The sequence below is a fragment of the Dreissena polymorpha genome, chromosome 16 (genome assembly GCF_020536995.1).
Source record: "Dreissena polymorpha isolate Duluth1 chromosome 16, UMN_Dpol_1.0, whole genome shotgun sequence".
In the NCBI taxonomy this organism is placed as follows: domain Eukaryota; kingdom Metazoa; phylum Mollusca; class Bivalvia; order Myida; family Dreissenidae; genus Dreissena; species Dreissena polymorpha.
The window spans coordinates 4,988,343-5,008,865 of NC_068370.1; the positions used below are offsets into that span (position 1 = coordinate 4,988,343).

Consider the following 20,523-nt stretch of genomic DNA (forward strand, 5'->3'; position numbering starts at 1 on the left):
AATTAACATTTGTAAGAAATATTTAGCAAGAAACTGCCAATTTTCTGTCAATATTTCAATAAAACACATCAATAAACTTCTGACTAGAAGATTGTGTTGACTACACAATAATACAATAAATAATAATAAGGCTGGCGACTTGAGTAGTTGCATGGGTGCTACCTCCTGCTAAATCAACGTTATGTTTGCGTTTGACATGTTGCATTAGATTAGTGGTTGAGCGGGACTTGGGTACGCCACGTGAGTGAAGCACAGTTTACACATAGCTTTATTGGTAGGGCTACCATCCTGAAACCCAAAATACTGCCACACTTTTGATTTTAGCTTGTTAGGCGCATCTGATAATTTCAATTAGTTGGCCACAACTTTTTCAGCAATTTTGACGCTTTTTCCGAAAGTAGACCCTAACACGCTTATTAATTGGATGACTAAAGTAATAAGTAACCAATCGCGCGCGTCATAATTACAGGTAAATATAAAACCTATACCTTCCCGTATCAAATAGTCAGAGTACAACACGCTTTACGTATCTATGTCTATATGTTAAAGAATATAATCGACTTTGGTAGGGTTGGTATCGTAATCGAATTGACGCATTTAAAACCGATTTTCGATGCAACGGATCGAATCGTTGCATCTCTATTTAGTAAGGACATTCGCATGGGCTTTGCTAGACTTAATATGCATTTTTGAGTCATTTAATTGTATAAAGAATTAACAAACTGAAAGCAAGTTTTCATTCAGGTTACTATTTGTGGATTTGAACAGTACATCCGAAAATGCATCTCATTGACACGTTTAAATACTTAAAGCCTTACTGTAGGTGGCTGTTTTTTCTTGGTCTCTTTCTTCTCCTTCTCCTTCACAAGAGGTTCGTCTTCTGAATCCGAGCTGATATCTGACACCTCCTCCTCTTCATCCTCAGCTGGTTTAGCTGAACATACCAATGGGTAAACACATATACAATCAATGGGTAAACACATATACAATCTGAATTTGGGCTTCTTTCTGGGAAAACTGGGCTAAGTGCATATGTCTAAAGTCTTATCCTGGGGTCATATTCCAGAAACATCTTAAGTCATTTCTTAAATATTTTCACTTTAGTTCAAAATTACAATGTTTTGTATTTCTTTACAAAATAAAGACAGGCATGTTTGTTTCGGTATTTCTCAAATGACATTGACATACTGATGTTATTTTAATGTAATTTTTGATGCCTAACTATTGCAGTATGAAATGAAACACTTAAGAAAAATTCCCAATTTAAGGATAAAAGTAAAATTTAACTTAAGATGCTTCAGGAATACCACCCCTGGACCACACAGCCTAAACTAGATTTTTTAGGAAAAGACTCCCTTTAAGCAAAATTCTATACAAGCCATAAGTTTCGTCCTTCCTTAAAGAGAAAATTGTTATGTCCAAGGCCCATAATTCGCCAAAAGTCAAAAGAATGAAACTCAAACATAATCGGTTACAAATGCAGGTCGACTCACACAAATAAATCATGTCAATATCTGCAAGGGTTTAAGAAAAGTCCAGAAATTTGTCTTCTAGAGAAAAATTAGCGGTCCCATAACTTCACTCAAAATCAATGGAACAGATCTTAACTTAAACCTAATCTGTAAGCCATGCACATCAGATCACAGAAATCAGGCAAATATCTGATGCATTTAGGAAACAAGGGACAAAATTGTCACAAAACCAGGTTTTCTATAAAAAATATTTATAACAAGAGCTTTGTCACAGACTTGACGTATACCCCCAAATGCTGCATCGACACAGAATATTTTGCATGCTGTCTTCACATAACAAGAAAAGCTAATTTGTGGCGATTTTTAAGAATTACACTGTAACTCCAATATAACGCGCTCGTTATAACGCTGAATCCAATATAACGCGGAGGGTGCTTGGATCCCATTTTTTCTCCAACCTTCCATTTGATTTCTGATTCAAATCCGTATTATGCAACTTTATGTATTTTCAGACAATTCAAAGATGGCGGCAATCACCTGTTGATTGCTTTATTCAACCGTCCGTTGAACCGATTATAATCGCCTCGAGGTTAAACAACACAGACAGCTAATTGGTGTTAATCTGTTGTGTAATGTCAGTAAAGGTGTGAAAATCTCGCGTGTCAGTGTTTATTACATGTATTCCTCATCAGACTGGTTCAGTGCGATAATTTCCATAAGTTAAGTGCAAGCGGGATAGTTATACAATTAAAGTAATTCAAAACGATTGAAACATTCTTACTTTGATATGGTTGCAGTTTGACTATCTTAAATGAGCGGCTGTGAAATATACTGCCTACTGTATAAAACAATTTTTTCTGTCATTTCATTATCATTCTAGTATTATATGTCATTTAATCTTTCAGTTCTTGTATAAGAAATTAAATAATGCAGACGATTTATTTACATGCGAACGCAGTGTACCGGTAATTGTTAACAGAGTTTCACTTTCATTTTCGCGCGGTATCAGAAAGTCCCCGGGAAACAAGTTTTTTGCATGCGTATGACGCAATAAAACAATTTTTTGTACATGAGTCCTATTGCATTCAATCAAAATTTAAAGTCGCTAGTCCAATAAAAGCTCTGCCCCATAATGCACTGTACTCTTTAACACTTCTAAAAATGGCATATATGTGTACGGTTGTGTTTACGAATTTCTTAAACATATATCATCATTAATGTTCAAGATTATTATTTTTTAAGTGATGTTGCAATTTTATTGGATTATAGCATAAATGTGCACATAAGAAAAGCGGTATGTATACTGTTATCGATACGATTAGGTCTATATGCATGTGTTTGCGTCAACACAGCATGGCAATATACATGACATATATTATAGGCTATTCTATACCTGTTTTTTTTATAGCGCCCTGCAGTAAATGAGCTCAAAACCTATAACGCGGATCCGTTATAACGCTGTTTCGCGGCTTGGACCCCATTGACCGCGCTATATTGGAGTTACAGTTTTTATGCAATTATCATTTAAGGCCATTTTGATTTTTGAACTCAAAGTATGACCTTGGCCTTTGAGATATTGACTTAATTCTTTTGAGCAACACACACTTCCAATGATGGTGAACAAATGTGCCAAATGATTTTTTTAAAAGTTGCACAATGAATGACATAGTAATGGTCTGGACAACTTATTTATGGCCATTTTTGACCTTTGAACTCAAAGTGTGACCTTGACCTTGGAGATATCAACGTAATTCTTTTGCGCGACACACCGTCCAATGATGGTGAACAAATGTGCCAAATGATTTTTAAATCTCACCATGAACAACATAGTTATGGCCCGGACAAGCTCATTTCTGGCCATTTTTGACCTTTGAACTCAAAGTGTGACCTTGACCTTGGAGATATCGACGTAATTCTTTCGCGCGACACACTGTCTAATGATGGTGAACAAATGTGCCAGATGATTTTAAAATCTCACAATGAACGACAAAGTTACGGTCCGGACAAGCTTGTTCAGCCCGCCGACATTCGCCAATCTAATAACCAGTTTTTTTCTTCGAAAAACCTGGTTAAAAACTCCAGAAAATATTTCCAGACAGACAGACAGTGCAACTTCGATATGCTACCCTATTGGGGCATAAAATTACACAGAATAAAAATGTTCATAACAACGGTGCTAAGCTTATAAAATTAGTCGCTCTCTAGGAAAAGCGGGCTCAAAGCATGTGCTTAAAGTGTCGTCCCAGATTAGCCAGGTCAGTCTGCAAAGTCTAATCAGCGACGACATTTGCGCCTTTAATTGCATTTTTTCGTTTAAAGAAATATTCTTCTTAGTGAATAACCAGTTTACAAGCAAAATGAAGTCCTTGATATGCCTTTGCAGACTTCACAGGCTAATCAGGGACAACACTTATTAATTAAGGCAAATGAATCAAGCCCAGTTTTCTAAGAATGCAGCTCAAAAACATACCCTTTGCCGCCTTCTTTTTCGGGGTAGGTTTCTTCTTGGGTGAACTCTTCTTCTCTTTAGCTGGTTTGGATGCCTCCTTCTTCTCTTTCTTGGCAGCTTTAGGTTTTGGTGTCGCCTTCTTAGCTTTCTTTTTAGGAGGCGCCTTGATTCAGAAACATCAATATTATACATATTATATATGTTATATTAACAATAAGCCAGATTTTAACTAATTGAGCATAAGGAGTTTGTGTTGAAACAAGAGGGCCTGAAAGGCCCAAAGTCGCTCACCTGAGATTCAAAGGAATTGACCTGTTCTGTGCAGCCCAAGATGTCATTTGAACAAAATATTCTTACCAATTTTTATGACTAGTGAACACCCTGGCAGCCACGTTTTTCAACAGACCAGAACCATTTTCATACACATCGAAGATATCATTTAAACAAATATACTGACAAAGTTTCATGAAGATTCACAAGTCCATATAAGGAAAAATGCCCCGCCCACTGGTGGCCATGTTTTTCAAGCAACTGGAACCATTTTCGAACTTGTCCAAAATATCATTGGGACAAATCATCTGACAAAGTTTCATGATGATCATACAATAAATATGGCTTCTAGAGTGTTAATAAGGTTTAACTATAGCTATATGAGGAAAAATGCGACACCCCCTTGGCGGCCATGTTTTTAAACCAACCTGAACCATTTTCGAACTCATCCAAGATATCATTGGGACAAATCATCTGACCAAGTTTCATGATGATCGGACAATAAATGTGGCCCCTAGAGCGTTAACAAGGTTTTACTAAAGCACGATATATAGCCATATTAGGAAAAATTCCCCGCCCCCTGGTGGCCATGTTTTTTAAGCAACCGATACCGTTTTTGAACTCATCCAAGATATCAATGGCACAAATCTTCTGACCAAGTTTCAAGAATATTGGAAAATAAATGTGGCCTCTAGAGTGTTAACAAGGTTTTACTATAGACATATAAGGAAAAATGCCCTGCACCCTGGCAGCCATGTTTTTCAACTAACCAGCATCATTTTTAAACTCGTCCAAGATATTATTGAGATGAATCTTCTGATCAAGTTTCATGAAGATAGGACAATAAATGTGGCCTGTAGAGTGTTAACAAAATTTTATTTATGCCATATATAGCCATATAAGGAAAAAACGCCCCGCCCCTTAGCAGCCATATTTTTCAAGCAAACGTAACTCCTCCAAGATATCATGGAAACCAATCTTCTGACCAAATTTCATGAAGATTGGACAATAAATGTGGACTCTAGAGTGTTCACAAGGTTTTACTTTAGCCATATAAGGAAAAATGCCCCGCCCCTTAGCAGCCATGTTTTTCAAGCAAACGTAACCATTTTCAAACTCATCCAAGATATCATTGAGACCAATCTTCTGACCAAATTTCATGAAGATTGGACAATTAATGTGGCCTCTAGAATGTTAACAAGGTTTTACTATAGCCATATAAGGAAAACTGCCCCGCCCCCTGGCGGCCATGTTTTCTCACCGATCTGGCCCTTTTTCGAACTAGTCCGAGATATCAATGAAACCATGTTTTGACCAAGTTTCATGATTATTGGGCAAAATTGTGACTTCTAGAGTGTTCACAAGGTTTCTCTATAGCCATATAAGGAATACTGCCCCGCCCCCTGGCAGCCATGTTTTTCAACGGACCGGAACCATTTTTCAACTCAACCAACATATCATTTAGACAAACATTTTGACAAAGTTACATGAAGATTGGGCATCAAATGTGACTTCTACAGTGTTCACAAGGTTTTTCTTTTTTTTGACCTAGTTTTTGACCCAGCATGACCCAGTTTCGAACTCAGTCGAAGTATCACTGGAAAAATGTTCTGACCAAATTTCATGAAGATCAGACAATAAATGTGGACTCTAGAGTGTTCACAAGGCAAAATGTTGACAACGCACAAAAGGCGATCACAAAAGCTCACCATGAGCACGTTTTACTCAGGTGAGCTAAAAAATAAATGTATTTAGATATTAAGCTTATTATTGTTCACAATATTATTTTTTTGGTAAGATTTTTTTCTGTAATCTTATAAAACAAGATGGCCTTAGTTCGCTCACCTGAGAGGAGTCAGTTCATTCAATCTTTACCAAACGTCAAACTTGACCTAGATTTTGTCCAGATAAACATCCTGGTCAAGTTTCATCATTATTGAACCAAAACTCTGGCATATGGAGTGTTTTTGTTTTTGTAAGATTTGACCTGGTGACCTATATTTTGAGTTGACCCCCCCTTACCAAACATCAAACTTTGTTTACAAAAATGAATATTATGACCAAGATTCATAAAATCTGAAACAAAATAGTGACCTCTTGAGTGTTCACAAGGATTTTGTATAATATAATGAAACTTGGGACAATCTAAGGGCAATGATTATGGCATTAATTATGTGATATATATTAAACCAATCTTTGTACCAAGTTTCATGATGATTGGGCAAAAATGTGATTCCTAGAGTGTTCACAAGCTTTTTTTACTATATAAATATAAGAAAACTGCCCCCCCCCCCCCCCCAGTCAGCCATGTTATTCAACTGACCGGAACCATTTTCAAACTCAACTCTCATATCAAAGAAACAAATGTTCTGACCAAATTTCATGATAATTGGGCCAAAAATGTGACTTCCAGAGTGTTCACATGTTTTCACTATATACATATAGAGAAAAATTCCCCGCCCACTGGCAGCCATGTTTTTTCACCCATCTGGACCATTTTCGAACTCGTCTGAGATATCAATAAACCCAATGTTTTGACCAACTTTCATGATGATTGGGCAAAAATTGTGACTTCCAGATGGTTAACACGGTTTTTCTACAGCCAAATAAGGAAAACTGCCCCCCCCGGCAGCCATGTTATTCTACTGACCGGAACCATTTTCAAACTCAACTCTCATATCAAGGAAACAAATGTTCTGACCAAATTTGATAAAAATTGGACCAAAAATGTGACTTCTAGAGTGTTCACATGTTTTCACTTTATACATATAGAGAAAAATGCCCAGCCCACTGGTGGCCATGTTTTTTCAAACTCGTCTGAGATAACAATAAAACCAATGTATTGACCAACTTTCATGATGATTGAGCAAAAATTGTGACTTCTTGAGTGTTTACAAGGTTTCTCTATAGCCAAATCAGGAAAACAGCCCCACCCATTGGTGGCCATGTTTTTCAACGGACCGGAACCACTTTTGAACTCGACCAACATATCATTAAGGCAAACATTTTTACAAAGTTACATGAAGATTGGGCATGAAATGTGACTTCTACAGTGTTTACAAGGATTTTTTTTTTTTTTTACCTAGTGACCTAGTTTTTGACCCAGCATGACCCAGTTTCGAACTTGATCGAGATATCATTGGGACAAATCTTCTGACCAAGTTTCATGAAGATCGGGACATGAAATGTGGCCTCTAGAGTGTTTACAAACCAAATGTGGACAACGGACGGACGGAGGACGGACAAAGACCGGTCACAAAAGCTCACTTGAGCAATCAGGTGAGCTAAAAAAAAATTACGAAGGAAAGCATTTAAAAAGTTTGCCTCATTATTAATTATACAAATATGGGATAGGATATAATAAACTAGAGTGTTAACAAGATTTTACTATAGCCATATAAGGAAAAATGCCCCGCCCCTTGGAAGCCATTTTTTTCAAGCAAACAATTATTTTCTAACTCATCCAAGATATCATTGAGACCAATCTTCTTACTAAATTTCATGAAGATTGGACAATAAATGTGGCCTCTAGAGTGTTAACAAGGTTTTACTATAGCCATATATAGCCATATAAGGAAAAATGCCCCGCCCCCTGGTGGCCATGTTTTAAAAGTAACCAAAACAGTTTTTGAACTCATCCAAGATATCATTGGGACAAATCTTCTCACCAAGTTTCATGATGATCGGAAAATAAATGTGACCTCTAGAGTGTTAACAAGGTTTTACTATAGCCTTATAAGGAAAATAGCCACGCCCCCGTGGTGGCCATGTTTTTCAACCAACCGGCATCATTTTTGAACTTGTCCAAGATATTATTGGGATGAATCTTCTGACTGAGTGGCATGAAGATCGGACTATAAATGTGGCCTCTAGAGTGTTAACAAGATTTTACTATAGCCATATAAGGAAAAATGCTCTGCCCCTTGGCAGCCATGTTTTTTAAGCAAACATAACCATTTTCAAACTCATCCAGGATATCATTAAGACAAATCTTCTGACCATATTTCATCACGATTGGACAATAAATGTGGCTTCTAGAGTGTTAACAATGTTTTACAATAAAAAGCCATATAAGGAAAAATGCCCCGCCCCTGGTGGCCATGTTTTTTAACCAACCGACATCATTTTCGAACTCGTCCGAGATATTATTGGGATGAATCTTCTTACAAAGTGACATGAAGATTGGACAATAAATATGGCCTCTAGAGTGTTAACAAAATTTTACTATAGCCATATATAGCCAAATATAAGGAAAAATGCCCCGCCCCTCGGCAGCCATGTTTTTCAAGCAAAGGTTACCATTTTTTAACTCATCCAAGATATCAGTGGGACAAATCTTCTGAGCAAGTTTCATGAAGATTGGAAAATAAATGTGGCCTCTAGAGTGTTAACAAGGTTATACTATAGCCATATAAGGAAAAATGCCCCGCCCCCTGGCGGCCATGTTTTTCAACCAACCGGCATCATTTTCAAACTCATTTAAGATATTATTGGGATGAATCTTCTGACCAAGTTTTATGAAGATCAGAAATAAATGTGGCCTTTAGAGTGATAACAAGATTTTACTATAGCCATGTAAAGAAAAATGCCCCGCCCCAAGCAAACGTAACCATTTTCGAACTCATATAAGATATCATTGTAACCAATCTTCTGACCAAATTTCATGAAGATTGGACAATAAATGTGGCCTCTAGAGTTAACAAGGCAAATGTTGACGCCGCACAACGTACAAAAAGCGATTACAAAAGCTCACCATGAGCACGTTGTGCTCAGGTGAGCTAACAATAACAGAGGTAAGTAAACTCTAGTAAGGTTCTTATGTCAGGAATAAGAACTAAAAGTAGTCATCCTATAAATGTCTATTTCACATGCATATGCTTAAGAATATTTTGTGTGGGGATAAGTCCATGATTATTGTCTTTGGCAAATTCTCCTTTTTAATAAATAGTTCATTCATTTCTTTCTAGTAGTATCCTACTAAGGAAGGGGCCATAGGTTGACTGGATGGAGCTTCAGAATGTTTAGCCAGGTATAGATGTCTAAGATTTTCGCACACATGGACTTGTTTTTGGCCCAGTTGCTTATGCCTTACGACAATAGCAATAGGAAGCTTGCACCTAGGATCCCAAGTATTTTTAAAATCTGTAATCTTTATGATTTTGTGAATATGGGCCATGTGCAGACAGCACAAGTTAATCTGGGACAACCCTTTAGGCACATGCATTAAGCCCTGTTTTCCCAGAATGAGGCTCATATAAACTTACCTCATCTTCACTGTCTGATGCTTGCTCTTCCTCTGATTTCTCAGCCTCATCTTCAGACTCTTCCTTCTCTTCCTCTTCTTCATCACCATCAGCGTCATCATCATCTTCATTATCGCTGCTTTCAGCCTTATCTGATTTCTTGGTCTTCTTGTCCGTTTTCTTTCCCTTTGATGCCCCCTTTTTCTTCTTTCCATCTGTAGATTTGCTTCCTAAAAAAAGTACCCAATTTAGTCAATAAAGTGTAGAGGAGGGATAAAGAATACTATTCTAGCCAAATCTGAACTTGCAGCATTAAATTTTGGCACAGGTAAGAGTAATTATTTTTTTACAATTTATAAAAAAAATTATATTCATTGTACAAATGAAAAAAATAATTGTACCACCTACGCAACTACTAGTCTAGTCATTAACTGTTTTGAGAAATTTCATAAAATGTGAATTGTTGCAAATTAAAATGGTTTTACATTAGCCATACTTGAAAATATCTGCCCTGCCTCCAGGTGGCTATGGGACAAATTTTCATGATTTCCATGTTTCAAGATTGAAATCAAAGCCACATGACCCAGTTTCAAATAAGGCAAAAATACTTTTTGGGCCAAATGTTATAAGTTTAATTAAAATTGTGTAATAAATGTAGCCTTTAGTGAAAACGTTTAAGCCTTGTGGTTTAAGTCAAATAGATCTTTTTGATTTTAGTGTATGAAAAACTAAGTTTAAAGTGGACAATAATTGTTCTTATAGGACAATAAATATGGCACATGTACAACATCATATCATAATCCTTGTTAGCTGGAATGCAGTTCTGTTGATAAGCATAGGTGAACTTTTTTAGTCGTACAATTCTCAACTGACTTACAGAGGGACAAACATACAGAAGTTCATGGTAATACCCGCATACTAATATTAATTTTCAAGTGTCCACTAAAATATGATGTAGAAAATATATTCGTAAAATATTAATAAGTACTTTTACGTTTTTTTGATTTTGGAACATTTCTGCCAGAGTCAGCAGGTTTTTCTAGCCATTCCATGAGTCTATCTATCAACTCCTCTTTATTTCCAGTCCTGGGGACATCTAGGATTTCACAGCAATGCTGGATCATATTTTTTGTGAAGGACCTGAAATAAATTCAGAGCCTCAGTCTGACAAAACTAAGCTAAACTAGAGCTTTGTCACAGACGTGACAAATACCCCCACATTGCTCTCAGCTTAACTAGAGCTTTGTCACAGACATGACGAAAAACCCCACATTGCTCTCAGCTTAACTAGAGCTTTGTCACAGACGTGACGAATACCCCCCGCATGGCTCTCAGCTTAACTAGAGCTTTCTCAGACGTGACAAAACCCCCACATTGCTCTCAGCTAAACTAGAGCTTTGTCACAGATGTGACGAATACCCCAACATTGCTCTCAGCTTAACTAGAGCTTTGTCACAGACATAACGAACACCCCCACATTGCTCTCAGCTAAACTAGAGCTTTGTCACAGACGTGACGAATACCCCTTCATTGCTCTCAGCTAAACTAGAGCTTTGTCACAGATGTGACGAATACCCCCAACATTGCTCTCAGCTTAACTAGAGCTTTGTCACATAACGAACACCCCCACATTGCTCTCAGCTAAACTAGAGCTTTGTCACAGACATGACAAATACCCCCACATTGCTCTCAGCTAAACTAGAGCTTTGTCACAGACGTGACGAATACCCCTACATTGCTCTCAGCTAAACTAGAGCTTTCTCACAGACGTGACGAATACCCCCACATGGCTCTCAGCTTAACTAGAGCCCTCTCACAGACGTGACAAATACCCCCACATTGCTCTCAGCTTAACTAGAGCTTAACTAGAGCTTTGTCACAGACGTGACAAATACCCCCACATTGCTCTCAGCTAAACTAGAGCTTTGTCACAGACATTGCTCTCAGCTAAACTAGAGCTTTGTCACAGACGTGATGAATACCCCTACATTGCTCTCAGCTTAACTAGAGCTTTGTCACAGACGTGACAAATACCTCCACATTGCTCTCAGCTTAACTAGAGCTTTGTCACAGACGTGACGAACACCCCCACATTGCTCTCAGCTAAACTAGAGCTTTGTTACAGAAGTGACGAATACCCCCACATTGCTCTCAGCTAAACTAGAGCTTTGTCACAGACGTGACGAATACCTCCACATTGCTCTCAGCTAAACTAGAGCTTTGTCACAGACGTTGCGAATACCCCCACATAGCTCTCAGCTTAACTAGAGCTTTGTCACAGACGTGACGAATACCCCCACATTGCTCACAGCTAAACTAGAGCTTTGTCACAGACATGACATATACCCCCACATTGCTCTCAGCTTAACTACAGCTTTGTCACAGAGGTGACGAATACCCCCACATTGCTCTCAGCTAAACAAGTGCTTTGTCACAGACGTGACGAATTCCCCCACATTGCTCTCAGCTAATCTAGAGCTTTGTCACAGATGCTACGAATACCCCCACATTGCTCTCAGCTTAACAAGAGCTTTGTCACAGACGTGACGAATACCCCCACATTGCTCTCAGCTAAACTAGAGCTTTGTCACAGACATGACGAATTCCCCCACATTGCTCTCAGCTTGACTAGAGCTTTGTCACAGACATGACGAATACCCCCACATTGCTCTCAGCTAAACTAGAGCTTTGTCACAGATGTGACAAATACCCCCACATTGCTCTCAGCTAAACTAGAGCTTTGTCACAGATGTGACGAATACCCCCACATGCCGCATTGACTTAGAATATTTTGCATGTTGTCTTCACAAAAAACAGCAGACACCATGCTCAATGTTTAAAACCCAATTAGTGACCCTGTGACCTAGATTTTGACCTGCCATGAACCATGTTCGAACTTGACCTACAAATCATCTAGATACAACTTCTGACCAAGTGTGGTGAAGATCGGATGAAAACTACTTGAATTAGAGAGCGAACAGCATGCTCAATGTATTAAAACGCACTAAGTGACCCCGTGACCTAGTTTTTGACCTGCCATGACCCATGTTCAAACTTGGCCTAGACATCATCTAGATACAACTTCTGACCAAGTTTGGTGAAGCTCTGATAAAAACTACTTGAATTAGAGAGCGGACAACATGCTCAATGTTTAAAACGCACTAAGTGACCCTGTGACCTAGTTTTTGACCCAGCAAGGCCCATGTTTAATCTTGGCCTAGACATTATCTAGATACAACTTCTGACCAAGTTTGGTGAAGATCAGATGAAAACTACTTAAATAAGAGAGCGGACACTTAATACGTACCGACAGACAGACCGACCGACTGACAGACAAGTTCACTCCTATATACCCCCTAAACTTTGTTTGTGGGGGTATAATTAATGTATCTAAAGTGTCATCACATATTTGCCTGTGCAGTCCGCACAGGCTTATCAGTGATGACTGAATTTTAATTTAAAAAAGACCTAATCCAAAGGAATAATTTAATAAAAATGGAGTGTCATCCCTGAATAGTCTGTTCACTTTTCTTTACACCAAGAACGCAGCTCAAATTATATTCTCCTATTTTTGACAAAATGTATACAATCTATTACTTGAGAGCAGGGAAACCTCACAAACACCACCAAGAAAATGAGTACTCAACAAGCCCAGTTTAAAGTACAGTAACTCTATGTATGTCATTGTGCTAATTTTTACTCAGGGCTTTTCACCCTTATTATATAAAAGGGGCCGAAATTCGTCCCCTCCCCAATTAAAAATAAGGTCATTTTTTCCTAAAATTGATAGGAGTTTCCCAAATTGTAAAACAAAACAACATTTTTTATTGTTTTTTACTTAGACATATTGGGCATCTCCCAAATTGAAAGCAATTAGCTCTAATATGATTAAGAATGCACCACAATGTGTCTTTAATACTTCTGCACAATGAAAAAGACCCTGTTCCAAAAACTTTTAAAAACACAGTTTCCCAAAATGAGCAGTTATCGCGCATGATATTCTCAATTTAAAAGGCTAGCCCTCTTCCCAATTTCCTGATGAAAAGCACTGTTACTACTGGCAGAAAGGTGTTAAAACATTTTCACTTACAGTTTCTTCAAAATTTCCAATCGCTTCTTATACTCGTCATCAGTCTTGGGGAATGGAAATCCAGAGAACTGCCGTATGTGTTTCCGGAGTTCTAATTGCTGCAAAATAAAGTAACAAGAGCTGTCAAAGGACAGCACGCTCGACTATTCCGAGTGCTTGACAGTATAACGTAAGCCATCATGGAGAGGGGGGTATAATGTGGGAGTGTGGTCATTTAATAGATGATCTTTCATAAAAAAGAAAGTGTTTTTTTTTATTTTTTTTGAGGGGGGGGGATTCTGGGGAGGGACGTGGGGGATGGTTTGGGTGGAGTCCATTGTGGTATGTCAGGTAAGTGTTGTTTTGTCAACGTATGAATCAAATGTGATCATAAATAGAGAAGTTATGGCAATTAAACAAAATTTATTAATTTGACCTTGAGAGTCAAGGTCATTCAAAGGTCAAGGTCAAATTCAACTTGCCAGGTACAGTAACATGTGACAGCAAGAAAGTATTTGAAGTTTGAAAGCAATAGCCTTGATACTTGAGAAGTAATGTTTAAACACAAAATTTAACAAAATATTCAAAGTAACGAAGACAAAAAAGGGCCATCAGTCCATCAAAAAGCCAATCAGAGTTATGCAACTTGCCCTGTATAATCCCCTTACGATAGTGAGCAAGTTTCCCAAGTCTAAAAAGCAATAGCTATGATACTTTAGGAGTAAAATGGACCAAAACACAAAACTTAACCAAATGTTCAATTATCTAAGTATAAAAGGGGCCATAATTCTGTCAAAATGCTTGATACAGTTGTCTGCTCTTGTTTAAAGATTGGGGTCATGTTGGTAACGAAGTTTGCAAAATATGAAAGCAATATGTCAAGGGACAATGAAAATATTTGAGGTGGTACCCAAACTTTAACATAGATTTATCAATAATATGCATAGTGTAAGTGAAAAAAGGGCCATAATTCTTACAAAATGCTTGATACAGTTGTCTGCTTTTGTTTATAGGTTGGGGTCATGTTGGTCAAGAAGTATGCAAAATATTAAAGCAATATGTCAAGGGACAATGAGAATATTTGGGGTGGTACGCAAACTTTAACATTCGCACGCTATCGGGAACGCTAACGCCGGGCTGAGTAGGATAGCTTCACTTTATATATTTTATATATAATAGTCGAGCTAAAAAATAAATAAAAATAATGTATTCCATTTGAGAAACAAAATGTTTTTTTTGTCAAAAGGGGCACTTAAGGGAGTACAGTCATACTATCCCTCTGGCATCTCCTCAATATGATGTTTGTGACATAATTATAATTCATATAACATGCAATTTTAGTTATATTTTAAGGTTTTCTTTCTCAACATAATTTGTTAAACTAGTTTCACTGTGAGCATTTGAGTTGATATATTGAACTTGAAATCAATTAACATTTGTCTGTATGATGTGATCACATAAAAAAAGGGCTGGGAGGGGTCAGAGGTGGAAGGGTGCTGCTGTAACCTTCCATTCATGACTTTGCCAAAGCACTGTAGCTTTATTAATTTTTTAGGTATCCATTGGACGGGAAGACGCAAGGGCCAGGGAAAACCTATTGTCTCCTCTGATACACCAGTAGGGGACTAGTAAAATAACACAAACATCCTTTCAAGTATTTTCTTCAATTAACTGATAACTAGGTTTATACCTTTCCAGGTTTCCTAAACAGAACCCGATATAAAAGTTTCAGATCTTCTGGCTTTGCTCGGCTGATCTTGTGCTCAACTGAAAAAAAGTTACATTATATCACTTAGTACTAATATATGTACAGTTTCATTGATTTCAGTACCATATTATTCTTACGCTGTGTTGCCATTTCACTTTTACAAGGTTTTTTTATATTTCTGAAATCAATGGAAAACTAACCATATTCAGCTAACCATAAAACCAGGGCTCTTGATGGGTTTTAATCTCTTTTGGCACCCATTGATGCCATTTTACAATTCTGTCGCAACTTTTTGAAACTAAGAGCCATTTTGTTGACATTCCTAAATCATAACCTGCCATGAATATACATTGCATTATGCCGTTTGTTTACCGAAAATTATTAAATAATAATAAATAGTGGATAATAAAGGCATCAGGATCCCTGATAAAACATTCTTATAATCCTCTTGGTAACATGCTCAGTTCAAACTTTCACAGACCCTGTTAATCAAGCTTCTTACTGAATGGAATATCTCCCAGAGCTCGTCCTTTCCCTTCCAATATCTCGACGGGCTTGGCATCCAATGACTCCTTCATGATATCTGACATCCTTTCCACCTTTTTCCTTTCTCGTTTCTTTCCATCTTCGATGATCAAGGGTCTCTCTAACATTCCAACTATAACAAAATGTTACAAAATATACAATTCACCAATGATTATTTCTTCTTCATTAATATTCTGATTCTGAATCATCTTCATTATCATAGATTATTTTTAAACAATGATTGATGATTCTCAGTTTGATGTATGTAGGTTGATTTGTAACAATTATTGTTCCCAAGTTAATAATAAGAAAAACAACTGCCTTTTAAACATTAAAACAAATAAGATTTCTAGCAGTGTATTAAGACAAAGAGATCTGAGATTATAAGATCATACCTTGGGGTTCATCATCAGACTCTTCTTCCTCATCGTCTTCATCTTTGTTGTCTTTCTCACCGTCCTGTTCAGATGATGTGTTCTGTTTTTCTTCATCTTTCCCAATCGATTCATCATGATCCTCCTTTTCTGAAGAACTTTGCTCATTTGTGTCTGATATGGGCTCCTCTTTATTGCTACCATTTTCTTCAGTCTCCATTTTGTTTTGTTCTGCCTGAAGGTTGCAAATCGTGTTTAAGTGTACGATTTTAAAATACAACTGTGAACAATAATCTTAATGTAACTATTGTTTGTTGAAACCTCAGTCCAGATTCTGTTTGGTAAACATACAGGATCACAATAATACCATAACATCCCATATTATATTACAGGGTTTTGGCCGATTTTATAGCCGAAATTCGGCTATGTTCCCAATCCCAAAAAGTATACTTTTTTCCCAAAATGTGGCAAAAAATTCCCAATTTCCCCCCCCCCCCAAAAAATATTTTTTTTTAGAAAGAAGTGTCTAATGCGTTTTTTATCTCAATTTTAATTCAATTGCATCTAACAAAGTATTATATGATTTTGTTCTTTTAATTTGAATGATTATAAAGAGTTATATCAAATTCAGTATTTCCCTAATCAGTGGACTTTTCGTGTGGAAAAAAAGGCTAATGAATTTATTTTCCCAATTTCATAAAAATACCAATAAAATTCCCAATTCCAAAGCCATGGGCTATCTGTCCAAAAAGTGGGAAAAAAACAACCTGTATTAAGTCAGAAAAAAATTATGAAATATTGATTAATAAAAACAGGTATATTTGAGAATACTGGGGCAGTCTCTAATCCTAGTCTCAATTATTAGGCATAATCTACCAATTACGTCCAGGTTTTTTTATCTGATTTTGGGGAAAGGCCCTCGCCTTTTCAGGGGTGGTGAAATCAAATGTCCGAATTGCCCGAGTCGTACATTGCTTGTCTGGGCAACTGATCTTTTTCAATTAAGTTGTCCCTGGACAACCAGTCGGGTCGAGGAATACAAAAAAAACATTGAATTTAAGCCGTAATTAATTTTTACAAAACCGGATGTTGACACGCGATTACATTGTCAGTGCAATTTGTGGAGCAATGAAGCTAAAATACGGGCACTCTCCTGCGCAGTGATCTCTCTTATTCTGTAAGAGACCGGGAGCATGTGTCCGGTCCGGAGAAAATTTAGCCGCTACGAAAAAAACAACATAAAAACGACATATTGGATGATGATCATCCAACGAAATATGTATCATGGCATGTTATTGGTAAAACTATACTTAACAACGTAAACTAAAGTAACAAGAAGTATCGAAAATAAAATTAATAGCAAAACTGACTCAATTGGGAAAAATAATTGCATATTAAATTTGTTTATAGTGTTTCTTACATTTCAAAGAAGCCGTTAACTGGTAAATAACAAGTATTTTGATAACATAGTATTAATATTTTACGAAATATTATGAACATGTGTGATAAGTGCAGGTTTTTTATCTGATTTTGGGGAAAGGGCCTTGCCTTTTTGAGGGGAAAAAATCGCACGAAACGCCGGATTTAGGGGAAAATAAGGAAAGTCTTAAATAATCAATTTAACATATTTTACTGTTTTTTAAACACATTAAATGCAACAGATAATTCAAGTATGCAATATTTTTCTATTTTCTTCACTGGATCAGGTTAACTTATATATTTAAAGGTTAAAAAAACAAGATATGTGTTTGTCAGAAACACTATGTCCCCTTTTGCGCTGCTTTGAAGCTATATATTTGACCTTTGACCTTGAAGGATGACCTTGACCTTTCACCACTCAAAATGTGCAGCTCCATGAGATACATATGCATGCCAAATATCAAGTTGCTATCTTCAATATTGCAAAAGTTATTGCAAATGTTAAAAATGGCGCAAACCAACCAACAGACAGGGAAAAAAACAATATGTCCCCCACTATAGTCGTGGGGGACATAAAAATATTTATTTTTTTTGGAATTGTGATTTTTTTTTCAATTGGCAGGGGTTTTTTTTAGAAAGAGGGGAAGACGCTGGACGCTGGGTAAAAGGGGAAAATCAAGCGCGAAAGAGACATATTTGGGGAAAAATATAAACTGTTCATTTCAATGTCTATAACTCACCTACAGACTTAAGGGGTTTTTTTTAAGAAAAAGAGGCATGTCTCTGGCCTTTTTGCTCTTAAACACATGAACAAGTATGATATTAAAGTCAAAGTCCTAAATAAAGTTGCAGGTGTAGATCTAATAATGGGAAATGTTTTCAACTGGGGCCGGGGAACGATGTCAATATTATGATTTCAATTTCATTATGAATGGGTTGACGATCTAGATCAGCTACAGTATTGGAAAGGAAAGGTGCGGCAGTTGCCGATTGTCTACTTTCACTTTCACAATAATCCGACAGTATTAATCGATGTTGATTACATGTACCTCCGAATCCTGCTGGGTTTCAACGGTTTTTGATGATTCATTCTTGAAAAATGCGCCAACTCAATTAATATTTTCCGAGTCCGAACGTTTTATTTTGTTCGTGTATGAACGCCAATTGTGAGACTTTTTTCTGTTTTAACGTTTATATCTTGGCTTTCACATAACCCGGATGAAAATTCGACTGGTTTCCGGTAATTAATTGACGAAACACCCTTCTCGCGCAAGACAGGAATTCGGTAAAATAGTCACATGATTAATACGATTAGTTGCCCGGTTTCCATGACGTAATTTAAGAGCTATATATAGAATCACTGGGATTCCCAGATTTGAGTGTCCGTCGGGAGAGAGAGAGAGAGCGAGATCGTTGTACATAGTACAAATTGGATAAGTGTCGACTTCCCAAAAGAAAAAAAAACATTTCTTTGAGGGTAAAATATTATATTTTGGTGAAAAATTATATTTTTGGAGGGGAAATGGTATTTTTAGGGGAAAAATTCTGGTAGGGGAAGACGCCGAATATCGGCGTCACTTTCTTAGTAAAAAAAAACCCTGATTGGGGAAAAAACAACCAGATTGCATTGGGAATGGGGCCGATATTCGGACCCGTGGCATAGGGCGGAAAAGGCCTGATGCAGGGCCCTCGTTTGGCTGTTTTTTGGGCCGAAATTAGGCCCCATTCCCCCCTTAAAATAGTATACTTTTTTCCCCTATTTCAGCTTAAAGTTCCCCCCTCAAAAAAAAAATGTTGCCAGCTGGTATTGTGCTATTAACCTTTGATTCAATGTAGGTTTATGTAAATTACATTAAAATATAGCAATTTTAAGTGTTGAATGGATGGAGAAATGTTCTTTTAAAATTCCCCTTTTTGCCCAAAATGACGCGAAATTCCCCCCTGTAAGGACTCCGGCCCCAATCCCCCAAAGTGGAGCAAGGGCCCTGATATGACATTCCACGTGAATTACCAAATTATTCATTTCACCTAAATCCAATCCAATGTATGAAAAATAAGTTATTTCTAACCAACCAATCACTTAACACTATGCAACTTTCAATTGAGACAGCGCTATAAGGCAACAAATGGAATTGAAACAGGTACCGAACTGGAACAGTGGTAGTGTTTTCAGACCTAGAATATCATTACTTGTTTGTTTAAAAAAATTCTTCTAATGCAATTTAAAGTAACATTTTTATAATGTATGTTTCAATAATTCTTGCATTATTATTCTGCGCTATTTTGTGAATTCGCAGCTGTTAAAGCTTTCAACATTACTTTATGTTGGCACAATGCTATTGCAAAATGACATTAAACGATATGAGGTGCACCCTTGACATGCATGTACATCAACCTCATTTGTATAAGGAGATTCGAAACCCCATCAAACAGTGATTATTGTTTTGTTGCTCTCTGTCAAAACAGAGGAGCTTATTAACCTTTGATCATTGTTTTGGCAATGCAATTTTTAAATGGATTTGCCTCAAAATTGTTGCCTTTTTTTAGGTGCAGATAACTAGTGCACTAGTTACGCATATTGAAAGCGACTGCATGTTTGTAATAAAACAATATTTGTTCTTAAAAAGAATATGAAATTAAGATTGATGCAATGTTACCATTTAAAGTAAGCAGGTCCAATTCAATAAAATATTTTGCGATCATTAATGTTATTAATGATTTTTGGACCGACCCACGGGCATGCATTAATCAATTTAATGAAGTGAAAGTTACAAAAATAAAACATGGTTATAATAATAGTTTAGAGAAAGTTATATGTTTATGCGATTAAATAATACCGTTTTGGGGGAAGACGGTTCACTATCCTGATCTGACATTGCGCTAAAAGAGAAACAACGTTTATTTTTTGTTTGCGGCAAATAATCGCGGTAAAATGGCGACTCCAATTTTGGACCAATCAAAACTACGGTTACAATGCATTTTTAACGTTGTTTT

The 20,523-nt window shown here is 37.0% G+C and overlaps 1 protein-coding gene across 3 annotated transcripts in view; it reads right to left on the reverse strand.

Annotated features, from left to right (window-relative positions):
* Positions 1 to 20,510, reverse strand: part of LOC127862482 (protein DEK-like) — a 35,455-nt gene extending 14,945 nt beyond the window's left edge. For 2 of the 3 annotated variants that reach the window (XM_052401635.1, XM_052401634.1), the window contains exons 1-9: positions 20,367 to 20,510; positions 16,132 to 16,345; positions 15,714 to 15,869; positions 15,194 to 15,270; positions 13,525 to 13,622; positions 10,423 to 10,574; positions 9,456 to 9,664; positions 3,943 to 4,084; positions 819 to 934 (exon numbers count right to left, since the gene is read on the reverse strand). In XM_052401635.1, coding sequence (XP_052257595.1) covers positions 819 to 934; positions 3,943 to 4,084; positions 9,456 to 9,664; positions 10,423 to 10,574; positions 13,525 to 13,622; positions 15,194 to 15,270; positions 15,714 to 15,869; positions 16,132 to 16,345; positions 20,367 to 20,405 — 1,203 coding nt within the window. In that variant the 5' untranslated portion in view covers positions 20,406 to 20,510. The remainder of the gene's footprint in view (positions 1 to 818; positions 935 to 3,942; positions 4,085 to 9,455; positions 9,665 to 10,422; positions 10,575 to 13,524; positions 13,623 to 15,193; positions 15,271 to 15,713; positions 15,870 to 16,131; positions 16,346 to 20,366) is intronic. The other variant, XM_052401636.1, reaches the window with a different exon arrangement.
* Between the last annotated feature and the right edge of the window lie 13 nt (positions 20,511 to 20,523).